General features: G+C 40.1%; 1 protein-coding gene across 1 annotated transcript; it reads right to left on the reverse strand.

Annotated features, from left to right (window-relative positions):
- Nucleotides 1-3,362: 3,362 nt before the first annotated feature.
- Nucleotides 3,363-4,196, reverse strand: LOC130471545 (uncharacterized). The gene has a single exon (XM_056841742.1). The coding sequence runs from the start codon at nt 4,194-4,196 to the stop codon at nt 3,363-3,365; it is 834 nt and encodes a 277-aa protein (XP_056697720.1).
- Between the last annotated feature and the right edge of the window lie 16,418 nt (nt 4,197-20,614).

The following is a 20,614-nucleotide window of genomic DNA, read 5'->3' on the forward strand; positions in this document are numbered from 1 at the left end:
ATTCTTCCAAATGTATACAAAGGTTAGGGGTAGAGAGGAGGACTAATCTAGATTGCTAAAGGACAATTCTTTCAACACTTTTACTTGGTTCATTAGAGCACATCTAGTCATTCAAAAGTTTTTAGAACTCTTCTTAGGTTAAGAAAATTCAAAGTGATATTCCAGCTCCCCTAAATGTATGAATAAACCCCTTTAGAGTTCCCTCTACTTCAGACATGAACAATTACAAACTAAGTGTGGGAAAATCCACAACTTGACCTTTTGTTGAACTTTTTGTTTTTCATATTTCTCTTTTTTTTTTTAACTTTTTAACTGTTTTTGGCCTTTTCTTTTTCCCTTCGTATGGGATTTTGCAATACAAGAAGGAACTTTATTTAAATTGAAAATAAGAACTTCATTTTTCAACACAATACACTTGTGGCTCATGGTTTCACTTATTAAACAAAACATAATTATAACTTAGGTCTCTTGTAGAGTTTCACTTCCGAGGGAATGGTGAATACACTTAGTGGTACAAGGGACCACAAATTAAAGCAATTTTATCTAATTATGAGCGAGTTAAACAATTTCTTAGGCTAGATGACAATTGGACGTTCAAAGGCTAACTTTAGTGGAACACGAAGCATTGGAGATTAAGTGATCCCTAAAGTACTCTAACTCTAGCATACATTTTTCCAATAATGATTTTGGGTCAAATGAGAAGATACAATGAGAAGGATGTGAAGGAATTTGAAACGTTCAAATGAAAATTCTAACGGCTCTAACTATCCCGGTTCATTAAATGGAAAAATCGTAAATGTTGGAATTTTTATTCACTACCAACCAAATAATGGGTTGCCTTTCCAACTTTTCAAGTGACTACTCCTAACCATTTCTTTCTCTTTCTTCCTCGTTTTATCTGTCCTACTACATCTTTCCCATATTTTTCCAGGAGTATGATTAAATTGCTTTGGTTTAATTATCCGATCTATTGCGTCTGCAATTAAATGTAAAGGAAAAACTAGTATTACCTCTATTCCTAAAAGTTTTTTACGCCTTATAATATATTTCCAAAGTATGAAAACTTTGACCGTAAATTGTCACTATTATATATATCAAAATGTTTTCATGTAAGATATTATTAGATTAGTCTCAATATTTATTTTCAGAATATCAGCTTTTAATAATTTTTTCACTATGGAACTAGATAAATTAGTGGTAAATTATTGCATAAGAGTCCGTGCAAATATTAAGTGTAAAGAACTTTAAATAACGAGAAAATATAATACTCCGTATAAAGTAAATTAGTAATATTTAAAAGTAATGAAACTAGGAACCAATTTAAAAAGTTGCAATATTATAAAAATGTCAATAATCCCGCGAGAATCATTTAGACCATTCGATTTTATTATTCTAGAGGCTCATATTAGTACTCCGTTCTCATTTTAGGATGTGATAGTCACGGGAGGTTCGGAACCGTAATGGGTCATAAGTAATCGTTTGCTATCCGAAATATCTCATTGTAAAAAATTGGATTATATATCCGATATTTTCTAAATATTTCAGATGTCCAAAAAATTTGAAAGTTGATAATTTTAATTTTAATATATGATCTTTTACAAATGAAAAACCAGGTGTACAGGATCAAATTCATATATCAAATGGATCGGATCTTATTGTTTATTCCCACATCTAAATAGAAAGCTAACCTTTTTACATATGTTTGTAATTTAATTAAAAATATTAATGCTTGGTCTAATAAAATGAAATATGAATGTTAACCAACTCAATTTTAAGTGTCATACTCTAACACTTTTCTGATCAGATTGTATTTACATATTTTTTCCCCTTTGTGACTCAGGGTTTCAGTTTTCTTGGTTGATTAGGCCGAAAATAGTCTAATTTCTTGAAAAATTAGATTATTTTCAGCCCTTCATGTTTTTTCTTTGTTTTCTCTTCGAATTATGTCTTTTTTCCGTTCATTTCTGTTGGTTTGTTCACAATTTTCAAGGTTTTTCATAGATTGTTTTCTAGGTTCTTGATTCTCATCTATGGACGATAATATTTTTTTATATGTTTCATTAATTGGGAAGGTGATCTAGATTCATGCGGGATTAGGGTTTTTCATCTACTTGTCGGTAGGAACAATTCATGCGCAAATTGCGAAGGGTTATACTTCGAAACACTACTCGCGTCAAGATAAAAGTGGTGGTGACAAAGTCCTACATGAGAACGCAATATTTGACAAGAAGCATTCTATAGCCACCCCCTATAGCCACCCTATGCCTACAACGGTTGAAAACTTCATCCTCATCACAATAATATTGACTTATGTTTTATGTTCGTTTGAATGCATTAATTATGTAGGTGTAAGAGTAACTGGATTAAGCCTATAAATAGCCATGGATGTAATCAACTGAAGACAATCCTTTTCATGAGAAATATATCAAACACTTTGAGTGTTCTTTAGGTTGAGTATAATCTCCCTCCCCTTGGTGGTGTTAATGTATCCAAGGCTCCCTTCTCTACTACTTCCTAGTGGTGTTTCTGTATCTAGGAATAGGAGAGTTGTGTTGCCGGAGTAGCCGATCGGCGTGGTGATTAGGCTAATTCTATCCAACCCCTATCCAGTACGGTGTCAGGTGGAGTACGAGTTGTGCTTTAGGATACAAAATAGTAAATGTTGTGATTGTAACAATTATGTATTTTCTCTAAATCTGTTGTATACATATTTATTTTTAGCATTGTACACTACAAGAATTTGTATCATTAATGACAACCCTATAACGACGGGTTAAAATTTCAGTCGCAAAAACAACCAAATAAAGACGGGAACAACCATCGCAAATGCCTTTTACGACGAGCTAACAATGAAATTTTCCATCAATGACGGCCCCTTTTTATAACGGGTTCACAGGTAATCCCACCACTATTGACCTTTAGCGACGGGATTTCCCGTCGTTAATGTTACAATTTCTTGTAGTGGTAAATGTTACTTCCTCCGTCCCAGATTAGTTGTTACACTTTCTTTTTTTCGTCCGTCCCAGATTAGTTGTTACACTTCTAAATTAGGAATGGCCCCAAAATTATTATATTGTCTCTCTCTTCCCACTAAAAAATTGTTTTGTCCCCACACCCTCTCTCATTCAATTAAAAAAAAAATTCACTAAGTCCTATCACATCTACTTTTTCAATAAAATAACAATTGATAACCAAACAACCACTTATCACCTAAATTTTTTTTTTTTTTGAGGGGAAACGTAAGCTAGTATATTAAGTAAGCGACAAAATGTCTTTGGTTACAAATGTGGCGATCTCTTGGGGATGATGATTCTCCCATATTTGTTCGACGCCGAATGGAACTAGATTAGCAAGGTGATGAGCTACATTATTGCCCTCTCTTCATACATGAGACCAAATAATAGAATTAAAACAAACATTATAGACAAAATATCACCTAAAACAGAGTCAAGGTCTGAAAAGTAGATTGCACCCTTCGAGAGACGGTTTATTAAAACTTGAGAATCAGACTCCAAAATTGCATTTTGTATCCGGTACCTTCTTCCTAGGCGTATTTCCATTGCAAGGGATTTTTCTTCAGCTATCTTCGGGGGCCAGTGGGCTCTTGTTCTTCGCGTTGCTGCAAATATTACTCTACCCTCATGATCTTGTGCAACAACGCCAAGACCTATCCAACCTTCATGTGTGAGTGATGCGTCAACATTAAGCTTGATTATGCCTACAGGAGGTGCTTTCCAACACTTCGGACTCCGTCCGACCTTTGGTCTCGCTGCATTATAAATGCGGGCCGTATACTTGTCGTGTTCCTCCACTAATCTATTCACCCTCTCAATAATAATTGCATTTGGTGTAAATTTATCTTCAAGTACCTTTTGGTTTCTTTCGCCCCATATACACCAAGCAAGGAAGCATCCTCTTTGTCTCATTTTTGCCTCAACTTTTTCCCAACTCTCCACCAGGTTACACATACTCCTAGCCTCCCTCCATTCCTTCATAGGCAGACAACCACATTCCTCCCATAGTTCGTTCACGCTAATACAATAAAAAATAGCATGACCCACTGTTTCCTCTTCCGTATTGCACCACGGGCACCTAGAATTCTCCACCATGTGACGAACCTTTAACAAGATCCTAACTGGAAGAGTTTCTGTACACAAATGCCAGAAAAAATGGCGGACTTTTGGGCTCGCTTCCATGTCCCATATGTCTACAAAAGCCTTGTGAAAATTATCTAGATTACACCCTTTGCCCAATATGTAATAGTTTTTTACAGAATAATGTTCGTCATTCGAATATGCCCAAGTAATCTCGTCATATTGTCCTTTTCAGCTTATGGGAATAGATAAAATGCACCGTGTATCACGCTCATTAAAATGCTCCTCAATGACTTCCACATTCCAGTCCATGCTCTCCAAATTGATAAGGTCACTCACGTTTTGTAAATCCTCCACCTCCTCATGTACTCATAACAAATATGCCTTCCTCATCCGCTAACCATTGCCCCTTACAAATATCAATGTTTGCTCCATTACCTACCCTCCATATGATACCCTCCTTGATCAAAGCCTTCGAGCTCCACACACTCCTCCAAGAATAGCTACAAGAGTAGCCCAAGTAAGCCTCCAAAAAGGAGGACTTTGGATAGTATTTTGCTTTCATTACCTTTCCCAAAAGAGACTCCGAAGCGCGCACTAGGCGCCATGCCTGTCGGCCTAGTAGGGCATCGTTGAAAACGGATAAGTCTTTGAAGCCTATACCACCAAAAGACTTTGGGGAGCATATGATCTCCCAAATCTTCCAGTGTGTTTTCCTTTGAGTCCCCTTCTGTCCCCACCAGAACTTTGCCATAGCCGAATGGATACTTTGAATAATCGAGGTTGGGAGTTTATAGACTCCCATGAGATAAGTCGGAATGGCTTGTATCACTAACTTCAGAAGTACCTCTTTGCCCGCACGTGATAGAAATTTCTCCTTCCACCCTTGTGACTTTTTCCATATTCGATCAAGTAGAGCTCCAAACACAGCCTTCTTCGATCTCCCCACGATGGTTGGAATGCCCAGGTATTTTTCATGTCGGTCTACCTACCTTATGTTCAGAACCGTCATCAAATCTTGTTTTCGCTCAGCACTCACTCCTTTGCTAAAAGAAACCTCCGACTTATCATAATTAATTTTCTGGTCGGATGCTGCTTCATACTGGTTAAGAATATCAACGACAACTAAGCATTCATGTCGGTTGGATGTAGTAAAAAGTAGGTTATCATCTTCAAATAAAAGATGTGAGATTTCAGGTCTGTTCCGGCTAGCCTTTGCCCCATATAATTTTCGCTCTTGCACCTTGTTCTGCATCATCCTAGAAAAAGCATCAGCAACAAGTATAAAAAGATACGGGGAAAGAGGATCCCCCTGACGGAGACCTCTAGACGGTGTCACAGCTCCAAATACTCCCCCATTGAGAACAAAGGAGTAAGTCACAGTTGTAACACAATCCATGATCAAGTTAACCCATCTACCATCAAACCCCATCGTCAAGAGAAGCTTCCTCAAAAAGCCTCATTCGACCTTGTCGTATGCCTTACTCATGTCAAGATTAATTGCTATTAAGCCCCTCCGCCCACGACTTCTCTTCTTCATAGAATGAAAAACCTCCATAGCAATAAGTGCATTATCGGTAATAAGTCATCCCAGTACAAAAGCACTTTGGTTCTCTGTAACAATATCGGGGAGTACACTCTTTAACCTGTTTACAATATCCTTCGACACCAATTTATAGAGTACATTACATAAAGCAATTGGCCGAAATTCTGCCGCCGTAGTATGTGATTTAACTTTAGGGATCAAAACAATGTTAGTATTATTAACATGGCTAGGGGAAGAAAAACCATGTAAAATATTACTGTCAAATTAAATAAGTAACGTCATCACCTACAATGTGCCAGAACCGTTGAAAGAAGATTGCATGCATGCCATCCGTGCCTGGGACTTTGCATGGGTGCATTTGTTGTAATGCCGCAAAATTTTGATCTTTCGTGAATGGCACCAAAGCTCCCTATTAATATCATCATTATTTACTGGATGCACAAGCTTTAAGACCTCCTCAATATTTCCTGGCAGTGGGTTTGATGTAGCAAATAAGTCTTCATAATAATGCGAAATGATTCGCTCAATGTCCGCTTCTTCTGGTTGCCAGACCCCCGTACTATCAAACAGACCCGCAATCTGGTTCCTCTTTTTCCTTTGAGATGCTTTATGATGAAAATAGTTAGTGTTTCTATCTCCGTCCCGTACCTCCGACACCCGCGATCTGATATACCAATATGCTTCATATTTGTCGTTAAAGTCGTCCAGGGCCTTTTCCAGAGTAGCTTCATCACAATTCTCCTTTGAAATTGGGGCTTGCTGCGCCACTCTTAGGGCTTTCTCAGCCTTGTCAATTTGCTTCCCCAAGTTTTCGTACTTGCCACTACTCCACCCCACTAGCTCCTTGCCTACAATTGCCAATCTCTCAATCATAGTTTGCCCCGCCGACACCTCCCACGCCCCTTTGACTGCTTGCTCGCAGCTCTCATCAAGAAGCCAACTGGTTTCAAATTTAAATTCCTTTCTCTCCTACTCTTCTTTCTACCTCTCCTCTCTTCGTGACGAACGAGGATCGCTGTGTGGTCAGATTTATATCCTAACAAATGTTCCACGTGAGCCGACGGAAACATGTTTAACCAGGACTGGGATGCAAGGTAACGTTCCAACCTTTCATGGACTCTAGTCTCAACTGTCTTCCCCTTCTCCCAAGTATACCATTTTCCCTCATACCCAAGATCACGAAGGCAACAAACATCTACTTCCTCTCTAAACTCAGCCATCTCCCTTCTCACCCTGTCGGACCCACCTTCCTTCTCCTCATGACCCAATATCTCATTAAGATGTCCTCAAAAAATAATAGGGATGTCCACTTCTTCACATAGGTGACGGAGAAGCTTCCATGACTTGTGTTTGTCTTCCTCCCTTGGACATCCGTAAATCCCCACGAACCTCCACGAGCGAGCACCATTGTGGCTAATGTCGCCACATATGTGGTTTTGTGAGAACGAGATGAGCGTAAACTCCACCTCCTCCCTCCAAAACATACACAAATCTCTTTCCTTCCCTCTACTTGCTACGCCAAAAGTATGAGCATAGCCCAACTTCTCTTTCAGATTTTCTGCAACATTTTTCTTTACCATCGTCTCCGACACAAAAACAATGTCGGGGGCATAAGTAGAGCTCCATTTGCGGAGCTGACGAACTGATCGGGAACTGCCCATTCCTCGACAGTTCCAACACAAGAGATTCATTGGTCCTGGCAGGGTTGGGCATCACCAACCTTCGCCAATATGATGGGTTCAACATTAAAGGGCGAGCTTAACTTATTTCGCTTCTCAGCACCATCCCCTAACTCGATCTCCATGACAACTGCTTCTAAGGTCTTTTTTTGTGCCTGGGTAGCTTTGTATTTATTGTTTACACCATCACTTACAACTCTTGCTATTCTCTTCCACGCCTTGCCTCCCTTCTTGACCTCTCCTTCCCCCCAACGAGCCTATCACTAAGCCCCCACTCAGCAATGTTGAGGCCTCGCTAGGTGCAATAGCTTCGAGAACCAATTGGTTCTTCGGGGCGATTTCCTCTGTTACACCTGATGAGCGGCATTTATGTCGCTCTAAGCTTAGGTTTTTCGTATTATTTTATTATGATTTTCGGTGTTTCTAGGTAGTTTTATAGCATTTTTATGCCCTTATTCCACCCTTGTGGTTTATAGGTAGACATTGAAGAAAAGTGGAAAAACAAAGTAGAAGTCACTCGAAGCAGCCCTGTGCGACCGCATAGGATTTTCGTGTGCTCGCACAGGGTAGAAGAAGATGTGTTGGAGCAAGCAGTGCAGTGCGACCGAGCTGAAGATTCGTGCGGTCGCACGAAATCGCAAAAGGCTTACAGGAACTCTTCCCCTATACGTGTGATCGCACGAGATTTTTGTACGCTTGCACGAAATTCTTGTGCGAGCACATTGATATGCCATGCGACCACACGAGTGTTTTTGAAGATTTTGGCTATCTCAGATATGTGCGATAGAACAAAATATTCGTGCGTTCGCACGGTACGAAGAAAGCAATCGTCTCTCTACCCGTTCGCACAAAATATTCTTGCGACCACACCGGTGCGTTCGCACCTGGGTCTGTGCGTTCGCATGCCTGCGCAGGCTGAGCATTTTCGAGTTTTTAAAATCTATTTTGGGGCAACATATAAATAGAATTTCTGATTTATTTTGGGAAGTTAGTTTTCAGAATTAGTTTCATAATTAGTTTTGACAGATTTAAGAGTTCAATCCTTAGTTTTCAAGTTTTATTGTAGAGAGAGAAACTCAAGAATTCATTCAATTTGAAGATTAATTCCAGAAATTTTGTCAAGCTTCATAGTAATCTCTACTTCTCTTTACTTCTTGCATTAATTTTTAGTTTGTTTGCTTTGAATTCTTAATTTTGGTGATTTATTGAATGTTGTTGATTGATTTTCCTTAATTCTCTACTTCTTATCAATTTCTACTACTTGTTTTCCTTTTAATTCTCAATTTCCATGACTCAATTGAACTCTATGTTTTCATTCAATAGCATAATGGCTAGTGAGTAATTCTTAGGTTAGCGTTAGGGGAATAATTGGGGAATTATAGGGAATTGTAGAGATAATGTGTTGGATTATTGATTCAATTAAACCTTGATATGCATTCTTTGGGGATTCCATGTCAATTAAGCTTGGTAGTTGCAAATGCTAGGCATAATTCTATTATTGGAACTTCCTTCATTAATTTGTGAAGACATTGAGGGTTTTTGTTGGATTGAAAGTAACTAGGTAGTTTAAATTCCCATGCTAGGCTTAGAGTGACGCGAAAGCGTGTTTTGGGATTAGTTTTGGCATGGTCCGCTAACCGAAAGGGGTGCCGGACTAGCTTGGTTAGTTACTCCCTAGTTTTGCATGTCTTTGTATCGTATGAATGCATAGCGTCTTGAATTTCCCCCGTTAAACCCCGATTCAACCTTGATTCAACCCCGATACCCTAGCTCACTTAATTTGATTGCTTAATCATTCGATTTTCGTAGTTGTGTCAAACTCCTAAACTTAGTTTTCAAAGCTAGCTTGATCTTAAACTCATTGACTTCCCGTTCTCTTGGGACGATTCTCGAACTTACCACTATAGTTGATATAGTGTGTCGGTTTAGGGATTTATAAATATAGTTTGATAGGTAGACTCCGTTTTGAGAGACACGGAAAAAGCCTAATCACCACCAGCTTCTGACACCCTTGTCTTCTCACTTTGCTCCAAGCCAGAGTTAACAATTTCTTCTCTCTGCTCCTCTAAGTTATGTGCTTTCCCTGAAGGAAATATGTCCTTCACCCAAGGTGCATTAAGTCTAATACCAAGGTTCAGATTAATTGCGAACAATTAATTCAGTGAGATCAAGTGATCGGAACAGCTAGCTGGAGCAATGCTTCCGATCAGTGAGTTCTAATGGATATTGAACTCACAACTTACTCTTGACTGAACCTACAAGGTCACACCAATGACACGTAACAGATCACCGGATTAAATGAATCGGAAATTCATTTAATAGCTTTTCGGGATTTAAGTTGGAAACGTATTATACGATACGACCTTGCATCGGAATCGTATATCGTATCGCGAATATTCGTAAGCTAGGCGAAACGAATAAATCGTATCGTACGACGGTGATTCGTCGTATACGAAACGATAAATAATATATCGGAAATATATTAAACGCGAATACGAAGAGCGGCCCACGAGCAGAGTGCACGAAGCACTCGAGGCCCATGGGCGCGCGCTAGGCGAGCAAGCAAAGGCCAAGGCAACACGGCAGCGCTAGGCCCATGGCCGAGCATGGCTGTGCGTGTGCGCGCGGGCCTGTGCAGCGACACAGCCATAGCAGCGAGGCCCATGGCCCAGCGCGCTGTGACTTGTCTCACGCACGGCTTGCTGGCCGGCCTTGCCTACGGGCTTGGTCGGATCATTAAGGTTATATAAATAACCTTATGACCTAATTTCCAACTAAGGCAATCACAATTCATATTACACACAACCCTAGGAGAAAACAGAGAACCCTAATTCTCTCTGTGCCTCCATAGTGTGTTCATCCCAAAAGCAAATCTCTTGATCGATTGTCTAAGCTACGATAATCAAGACGGATCTGATCGTGTCGGTGAACCAAGTAGAGGAACGACAAGTGGAGTTCTTTGTTCGTGTTCGTTGACGGATTATTGTGGAAAACACGCTTCGAATGTAAGTATGCTTAATCTGTGCTTTATACATGTTTCCTGGCTTTGGGGATTGTTCCGCACATGTTATTATGTTTAACTGTATTCCCCTACATTCCCTACAACATCAGTAATGCCCGCCACTTCCTTAATCAGGCTAATTGCCTTTGGGATAACTCCCACCCTCTTCTTTTCTATCTCCTTCGATCCTTTGCCTTCTCCTCCATATCGTTAGTGACAAACAAAGCCTTCTTGCATGACACCAAGCTTTCCAACTCCTCCACCTCCTTAGCCCTTCCTATTCTAGGAGTTGCCTTTAGGTCCGGTTGTTAGGTTATGATACATATGACATTACATAAATCATGCGGAAACAACCATTAACCCAGGACAACATATTATTTACACATAATCATATAGCATAATTTAGATGCATACTCTTTGTTGCGTGCCCTCCCTAGCTGCGCCCGAACCGAACAAGAACAAGTCTTTTAGGACTCCAAGTGTCGTCCCTCCGTAGATAGTCCACAGCACGTCCGGATCCGCCTTAAGATTGACCAACTAGAATCGCCCTTAAGGTACTAGAAAATTTCGGCACTTTTGAGCAAGATGTGTGTTTGATTTTCTCTCAAAAACTCACTTTTGAATACTTTGAAACTTATGTATAAATTATGACCCCTAGGCCTTTATTTATAGAGTTATGGAAAAGGAATCGTAATCCTAGTAGGATGCGAATTAATTGGAATTAGAATCCTACATGAATTCTATTTAATTAATTTATCCAATTAGGAATAGACATTTAATCATACACTGACTCTTGCAGATTCAGGAATCACGCATGAGCACAAACTCACACACACACGGCAGCCACAAGGGCTGCCCATGCGCGTGCGAGCAGCAGCCCGCGCGGCACGGCCCACGCAGCCGTGGCCTCTTGGCGCGCGCTGGGCCTGCCTTGCGGTAGGCCTGGCCGCTGCCTTGGCTGGGTTTTGTGGCGCGCATGCTTGCTGGGCGATGGCCCCGGCTTCGTGCTGGGCCTTCGTCCGGCAAGCCTCGTCCGATGCTAATTCGTACGATACGCTTCCGATTAAATTTCCATTTCCGGAATCTATTTCCGATACGAACAATATTTAACATTTCCGATTCCGGAATTAATTTCCGTTTCGAACAAATATTTAATATTTCCGTTTCCGGAATTATTTTCCGATTCCGGCAATATTTCCGATTCTGACAATATTTCCGTTTCCGGCAATATTTCCGATTCTGGTAATATTTCCATTTCCAATAATATTTTCCGATACGTACCATGTTTCCGTTTCCGGCAACATCTACGACTTGGATAATATTCATATTTCCGATACGATCCATATTTCCATTTCCGGCAATATCATCGTTTCCGGAGTATTCATTTCTTGCCTGTGACGATCTTAGCTCCCACTGAAACCAAGATCCGTCGGTTCCGAATATTCATAGATGGAGTATTTAATGCCATTAAATACTTGATCCGTTTACGTACTATTTGTGTGACCCTACGGGTTCAGTCAAGAGTAAGCTGTGGATTAATATCATTAATTCCACTTGAACTGAAGCGGCCTCTAGCTAGGCATTCAGCTCACTTGATCTCACTGAATTATTAACTTGTTAATTAATACTGAACCGCATTTATTAGACTTAACATAGAATGCATACTTGGACCAAGGGCATTATTTCCTTCAGTCTCCCACTTGTCCTTAGGGACAAGTGTGCATTTCCTAATTCCTTTGTCGCTCGATGCTTGCTCTTGAACATAAGGTAAGAGTTGTCATCCTTATTATGTCCAGAGGTGTTTCTCGGTTTCAGAGTTCAACTGATCAAATAAACAGATAATCATAGCCTATGATTCATCTGAGCACGGCCATGCATTTCACAGTTTCTAGCTCTCCGAGTGGCCTTGTACAACTTTTAAGCATCTCATCCCGATTTATGGGAGGACAATCCCAATCTTGCGATCTTGAGATTAGACTTCGTTTGATAGGTGATTACCTGAGCGTTGCCTTTATAGCCTCCTTTTACGGTGCGACGGTTGGTCAACGTCAAAGCAACCAGTTCTCAAACAAGTAATCTCAAATCACTCAGGTATTGAGGATTTAGTGTCTAATAATTTAATGAAATTTACTTATGACAGACTTTCATCTCTTACAGTAAAGTTTCATAGGTCTTGTCCGATACTAGTCTTCCCAAAGTAAGTATCTATGCAAATGATTATGACATTGCCATGTCCACATAGTTCAAGAAACAGAACTACTAGTCATCTTGCATTCTAATCGTCTAACGTTTTCTATGCGTCCAATTTTATAGAAAACTCCGATTAGGGACCATTTTCAACCTTTGACATTCAAGTTCACTTGATAGACATTTCTTAGTCACAGGACTGGTCCTGACAGTCTATCTTGAATATATCGTCAAGTTGAAGGGACTCATCATTTAATAAACCACAAATTAAATGGAAAAATGAATTTCTTTCATTTATTGTGAATGATTAACCAATAATGTTTTACAAAGATTTAAATTCTAAAACTTTAAAACATTAAACAGAGACATCAAAGCCATTCTCCAATATGCTTGATTCCCATAGCTGCAGTGTGCGAGTTGTGCTTCGCTTGCGGCAGAGGTTTAGTTAATGGATCTGATATGTTGTCATTAGTTCCAATTTTGCTTATCTCGACTTCTTTTCTTTCAACGAACTCTCGTAGAAGGTGAAATCTACGAAGTACATGCTTGACTCTCTGGTGGTGTCTAGGCTCTTTTGCCTGTGCAATAGCTCCGTTATTATCACAATACAGGGCTATTGGTCCTTTAATGGAGGGGACTACACCAAGTTCTCCTATGAACTTCCTTAGCCATATAGCTTCCTTTGCTGCTTCATGTGCAGCAATGTACTCCGCTTCAGTTGTAGAATCCGCAATGGTGCTTTGCTTAGCACTTTTCCAGCTTACTGCTCCTCCGTTGAGGCAGAAGACAAACCCAGACTGTGATCTGAAATCATCTTTGTCGGTTTGGAAACTTGCGTCCGTATAGCCTTTAACAATTAATTCATCATCTCCACCATAGACCAGGAAGTCATCTTTGTGCCTTTTCAGGTACTTCAGAATGTTCTTGGCAGCAGTCCAATGCGCCTCTCCTGGGTCTGACTGGTATCTGCTCGTAGCACTGAGTGCGTACGCAACATCCGGGCGTGTACATATCATAGCATACATTATTGAACCAATCAATGATGCATATGGAATCCCACTCATTCGTCTACGCTCATCAAGTGTTTTTGGGCACTGAGTCTTGCTTAGAGTCATTCCATGAGACATGGGTAGGTAGCCTCGCTTGGAGTCCGCCATCTTGAACCTATCAAGCACCTTATTGATATAAGTGCTTTGACTAAGTCCAATCATCTTTTTAGATCTATCTCTGTAAATCTTGATGCCCAATATGTACTGTGCTTCTCCTAGATCCTTCATCGAAAAACATTTCCCAAGCCAAATCTTGACAGAGTTCAACATAGGAATGTCATTTCCGATAAGTAATATGTCGTCGACATATAATACTAGGAAAGCAATTTTGCTCCCACTCACCTTCTTGTATACACAAGATTCGTCTGCGTTTTTGATGAAACCAAAGTCACTGACTGCTTCATCAAAACGTATATTCCAGCTCCTGGATGCCTGCTTCAATCCGTAGATTGACTTCTTTAGCTTGCATACCTTTTTAGCATTCTTTGGATCCTCAAAACCTTCAGGCTGTGTCATAAACACAGTTTCTGTTAAAACGCCGTTTAAGAAAGCAGTTTTGACATCCATCTGCCATATTTCGTAATCGTAATATGCAGCGATTGCTAACATTATTCGAATAGACTTTAGCATTGCAACTGGTGAAAAGGTTTCATCGTAATCCACACCGTGGACTTGCCTGTAACCTTTTGCAACCAATCTAGCTTTGAAAACTTCAAGTTTCCCATCCTTGTCCTTTTTCAGTTTGAAAACCCATTTGCTTCCAATGGCTTGGTAGCCATCTGGCAAATCGACCAAATCCCATACTTGGTTTTCAGACATGGAGTCTAATTCAGATTGCATGGCTTCTTGCCACTGCTTGGAGCTAGGGCTCGTCATAGCTTGCTTGTAAGTCGCAGGTTCATCACTTTCAAGTAATAGAACGTCATAGCTCTCGTTCGTCAAAATACCTAAGTACCTTTCCGGTTGAGATCTATATCTTTGCGATCTACGCGGGGTAACATTTCTAGATTGACCATGATTCTCACCAGATTCTTCTAAAGATCTCTGAGTTTCATCCTGAATGTCATCTTGAGCATTCTCTAGAGTTTGTTGTTCGACTCGAATTTCTTCGAGGTCTACTTTTCTCCCACTTGTCATTTTGGAAATGTGATCCTTCTCCAAAAAGACACCATCTCGAGCAACAAACACTTTGTTCTCAGATGTATTGTAGAAGTAATACCCCTTTGTTTCCTTTGGATAGCCCACAAGGATACATTTGTCAGATTTTGGATGAAGTTTGTCTGAAATTAATCGTTTGACGTATACTTCACATCCCCAAATCTTAAGAAAAGACACATTTGGAGGCTTTCCAAACCATAATTCGTATGGAGTCTTTTCGACAGCTTTAGACGGAGCTCTATTTATAGTGAGTGCAGCTGTATTTAGTGCATGTCCCCAAAATTCTAATGGAAGTTCGGCCTGACCCATCATTGACCTGACCATGTCTAGCAAGGTTCTGTTCCTCCGTTCTGACACACCGTTCCATTGTGGTGTTCCAGGAGGAGTCAATTCTGATAGAATTCCACATTCTTTCAGATGGTCATCAAATTCATAGCTCAGATATTCACCGCCTCTATCAGACCGCAGTGCCTTAATCTTCTTGCCTAATTGATTCTCTACTTCACTTTGAAATTCCTTGAATTTGTCAAAGGATTCAGACTTATGCTTCATTAGGTAGACATAACCATACCTACTGAAGTCATCAGTGAAAGTGATAAAGTAGCTGAAACCACCTCTAGCATTTGTACTCATTGGTCCACATACATCTGTATGGATTAAACCCAATAGTTCATTTGCTCTTTCTCCAACTTTAGAGAAAGGTTGCTTTGTCATTTTGCCAAGTAAACATGATTCGCATTTACCATAATCCTCTAAGTCAAATGGTTCTAGAATTCCTTCCCTTTGAAGTCTTTCTAAGCGTTTCAAGTTTATATGGCCTAATCGACAATGCCACAGATAGGTGAGATCTGAATCATCCTTTTTGGCCCTTTTGGTATTTATGTTATATACTTGTTTGTCGTGATCTAATAAATAAAGTCCATTGACTAATCTAGCAGATCCATAAAACATCTCTTTAAAATAAAACGAACAACTATTGTCTTTTATTATAAAGGAAAATCCCTTAGCATCTAAGCAAGAAACTGAAATGATGTTTTTAGTAAGACTTGGAACATGGAAACATTCTTCCAGTTCCAAAACTAGCCCGGAGGGCAACGACAAATAGTAAGTTCCTACGGCTAATGCAGCAATCCGTGCTCCATTTCCCACTCGTAGGTCGACTTCACCCTTGCTTAACTTTCTACTTCTTCTTAGTCCCTGTGGATTGGAACATAAGTGTGAGCCACAACCTGTATCTAATACCCAAGAAGTTGAATTAGCAAGTATACAGTCTATAACGAAAATACCTGAAGATGGAACGACTGTTCCGTTCTTCTGATCTTCCTTTAGCTTTGGACATTCTCTTTTGTAATGGCCTATTCCATCACAATAAAGACAGCTTGATGTGGACTTGTCCTGCTTTGATTTAGCATTGCCCTTGGACTTTCCACCTTTCTTGAATGGTCTCTTTCTAGCCTTGAGTAAATCTTTGGCTTCACAGTCCAGTACTATTTCAGCCTTTCTGACAAGGTGAATAAATTCTGCAACTGTTTCTTCTCTTGGTTCACTTAGGTATTGTTGCTTGAAGCGACCAAACCCACTGTGTAGTGAATTGAGCAAGACAGAGACTGCCATCCTTTCGCTTATTGGTGTTCCTAGTAGACTTAGGCGATCAAAATATGAACACATAAGATCCACATGGAACCTCAGTGGGACGCCTACCCTCTGTTTAGTGCGAAGGAGCTGAACATGTGTTTCTTGGACCTCCATCCTATAACACCTGTTGGGAGAACTAACCTTTAGACCAGACATTGATTCAATCAACTCATGGACGTTCAGGTCCCTGTCCTCCGTACTTCCACGACAGATATCCCTCAGATTCTTGATGAGCGTAAAAGGTTCATAGGCTACAAACCTTCTAGCCCAATCATCAGGGATATTGTTCAGCATGAGACTCATAACCTTTTTGAGATCCGCATCCCAGGCGTAAAATCTCTCAGGGGTCATGTCTCTGGCATAGTAGCTTGGCATGGGATGTGACAGTACATACTCAAGTCCATTGAGTTTGACTATTTCAACTAGCTTAGCTTCCCATTCAAGAAAATTTGTCAGGTTCAGCTTGACCATAAGCTCAGAACCCATGATGATGTTTTGATTGTTGTTTGCCATATTAAAAACTACAATTGAAAAGAATAAACAAATAAATAACCATTCACAGTTTCTCTTAATAAACTTAAATTCTAGCATACATGCATAATTCAATGTTTATTAAGCATTTTATTCAAGTTATGTGTTCCGGCAGGTGTGAATAAAATGATTCCAAGATCCTAAAATCATTGAAGAACTAAGCACAGTTTGTCGACTTAATCCTAGAACATCTTAGGTAAGCAAAAGCCTTTTGCTAATAGTCTAGAAACTATTCTTGGTTGATAGGTACGTCTAAGAACTTATTAGGTAAACCTATCGAATTTGCCACGACATAAAAGGACTCCTTACTTATATCGTTGAGTTTCACCAAAACTAACATGTACTCACAATTATTTGTGTACCTTGCCCCTTTAGGACCAATAAGTAACACCTCGCTGAGCGAAAACTATTACTAGATTGATGTAAAGGATATCCAAGCAAGTGTATATTTTGGCATGGCACCTTTTAACTCAATTTTTAAGTTTGGAACTTAAGGCTCTTACTATGTTGGTTAGATTTTAAGTGAACTAAAATCCTTAATCATGCAACATAATCAAGCTTATGATCTCATGCATTTTAAGACATATTTAAAACAATAAATAACTTAAAACATGCATAAGATATTTGTGATCTAGTATGGCCCGACTTCATCTTGAAGCTTTGACTTCAAAGTCCGTCTTGAAAATCTCCGTGGGAGGCACCATTTTCTTCAAATAGGATAAGCTATAACTAATTACAACTATTTGATGGTTCGCAGACCATATTTGAATTGAAAAATAACTTTGGTACTTTAGACCAATTACATTCAAATTAATGGTACGCAGACCATATTTTCTATCCTATTTGGGCCATACTAGTCACTTCATAACCTGCAAAACAGTACATATACAATATATACCATTCACCCATTCATTATCATGAGTGGCCCACATAGCTGGTTAGTAAAACACATTATGCATCACGTAAACATTTGCAGCAATTAATCAAGGGCACCAATAATCTACCAATTATTCAGTCCTTATTAATTCTAATCGAGTTGTTTTAACCTTAAGGATTTGTAGACCTAATCAAGAGTTTATGACTAAAAAGCGCTCCCACTCAAACCAATAAATTCATATGCTTTACTAATTTTAAACATAAAAATGTATTTCTAGTCTAACCGGAAACATACAAATTTAATTAAAATTTAAAGCTCATATCAATTTATAATTGAATCCAAAAAATTTAATTTAATTTCAGTCGCATTTAAATTAATTCATGATTTTAATTTTAGTAAAATAATTAGAATAAATTCCATTTATTATAATTATAATATTCAAAATTAAAATCCAAGAAATTAATTCAAATTATTAATTTTAAAATTAATTAAAATTACGTGAACTGAAATTTTCAAATTAAACATTCAAAACGATCTAATCGTAACGCAAACACCCTACGCGTTGCACGCCCATGGGCCGTACGCACACAGCCATTGCTGGCCATGTGCGCGCAGCCCATGCGCTCGTCGCATAGCTGCTGCTGTCTCATCGCAAGCCTCCGCACAGCGCCCTATCGCACGCGAGCTATCGCTTGCAGTGCGCGCGCGAGATCGCTCGCTGGGCGCGCTGGCTCGCTCGCTGTGCGCGCGAGCCATCGCTCGCTGGGGCGAGCCATCGCTCGCTGGTGCGCGACATCGCTCGCTGGGCGGGCGACATCGCGCGCTGTGCGCGCGAGGCATCGCTCGCTGGCGCGAGCCATCGCTCGCTGGCGCGAGCCATCGCTCGCTGGTGCGCGACATCGCTCGCTGGGCGAGCGACATCGCGCGCTGCGCGCGCGAGCATTGCTGGGCGCAGCGCTCGTGGCACGCGAGCTTGCGCTCGCTGCGCGCGAGGCTGCGCGCACTTGTGCGAGGCAGCGCGCGTTGTGGCGCAGCTCGCTTGCTGCCCACACGCGACTGCCTTGGCTCGCCCTTCGCCCATGCCCATTCGTTCATTGCTCGTGGCACACGACACAAGGCAGGGCTGCTGCCTTGTGCTCGTGCACTACGCCCTTGCTCATTGCATTCGTGCCGCACGGGCGACGAGCTCCCTTGCTCGTCGTCGCATGCCCGCATTATACAACACCCCTTAAGGGTAACACGAAGCGTCCATTGCTTCGTGCGTGCAAGTTATTTGAACGAATCGCATAAAAATTTAAAATTTATATTTAAAATTAATGACAAATTAATAAATATTATTAATTTCATAATTTTAGGGCGAAAAATCGAAAATTTATTATCCAATTGATTTCCGATTGATATGGATTCAAGTCTAGGTCATAAAAATTTAAAATTTATCGTAAATTTACAATTTTTATGGTGGTTTTTAATCATAGGTTTCTAATTAAATTACAATTAATTATGAAAATCAAATTAATTCTAAATTATTCTAATTTTCAACAAATTAATCATAATTACAAATTAGATTGCATAATTAACAAGACTAGGCATTCAAACTTGTTAAACATATGCAGTAGGTCAATCAAAAATTCAAGATTTATCAACAGGAATAGCAAATATTTAATTTAACATCTTAAATTTACGAAATTTTGCATTCGAAAAACTAAAACCTTCGAAAAGTCATAGTTAGGCTTCGAATTTGAGAATTCTGGGTTCGGCAGAAAAATACTATTTTTGTCAAAATTTTAGAATGCCTTTTACATGCGGAATTGACACAAAAATCACTCAATTCGGATGAGTAATGAAGAAACTGCCGAAAACCTGCGTACATATAATTAAATAAACGCAATTTGCAATTAATTAACAATTACGAAAATTAATCACCCCTTTTAATTCTTGCAAATTTGTAATATTTAACCATGTTCATGCAATTTAGATTATGAAAATAATAAGGGGCTCGTGATACCACTGTTAGGTTATGATACATATGACATTACATAAATCATGCGGAAACAACCATTAACCCAGGACAACATATTATTTACACATAATCATATAGCATAATTTAGATGCATACTCTTTGTTGCGTGCCCTCCCTAGCTGCGCCCGAACCGAACAAGAACAAGTCTTTTAGGACTCCAAGTGTCGTCCCTCCGTAGATAGTCCACAGCACGTCCGGATCCGCCTTAAGATTGACCAACTAGAATCGCCCTTAAGGTACTAGAAAATTTCGGCACTTTTGAGCAAGATGTGTGTTTGATTTTCTCTCAAAAACTCACTTTTGAATACTTTGAAACTTATGTATAAATTATGACCCCTAGGCCTTTATTTATAGAGTTATGGAAAAGGAATCGTAATCCTAGTAGGATGCGAATTAATTGGAATTAGAATCCTACATGAATTCTATTTAATTAATTTATCCAATTAGGAATAGACATTTAATCATACACTGACTCTTGCAGATTCAGGAATCACGCATGAGCACAAACTCACACACACACGGCAGCCACAAGGGCTGCCCATGCGCGTGCGAGCAGCAGCCCGCGCGGCACGGCCCACGCAGCCGTGGCCTCTTGGCGCGCGCTGGGCCTGCCTTGCGGTAGGCCTGGCCGCTGCCTTGGCTGGGTTTTGTGGCGCGCATGCTTGCTGGGCGATGGCCCCGGCTTCGTGCTGGGCCTTCGTCCGGCAAGCCTCGTCCGATGCTAATTCGTACGATACGCTTCCGATTAAATTTCCATTTCCGGAATCTATTTCCGATACGAACAATATTTAACATTTCCGATTCCGGAATTAATTTCCGTTTCGAACAAATATTTAA

The sequence above is a fragment of the Spinacia oleracea genome, chromosome 4 (genome assembly GCF_020520425.1).
Source record: "Spinacia oleracea cultivar Varoflay chromosome 4, BTI_SOV_V1, whole genome shotgun sequence".
NCBI classification, from domain to species: Eukaryota; Viridiplantae; Streptophyta; class Magnoliopsida; order Caryophyllales; family Amaranthaceae; genus Spinacia; species Spinacia oleracea.

Coding starts and splice junctions, on each gene's coding strand:
- LOC130471545 (XM_056841742.1), bottom strand. CDS start 4,196: ATGGAAGCGAGCCCAAAAGTCCGCCATTTTTTCTGGCATTTGTGTACA.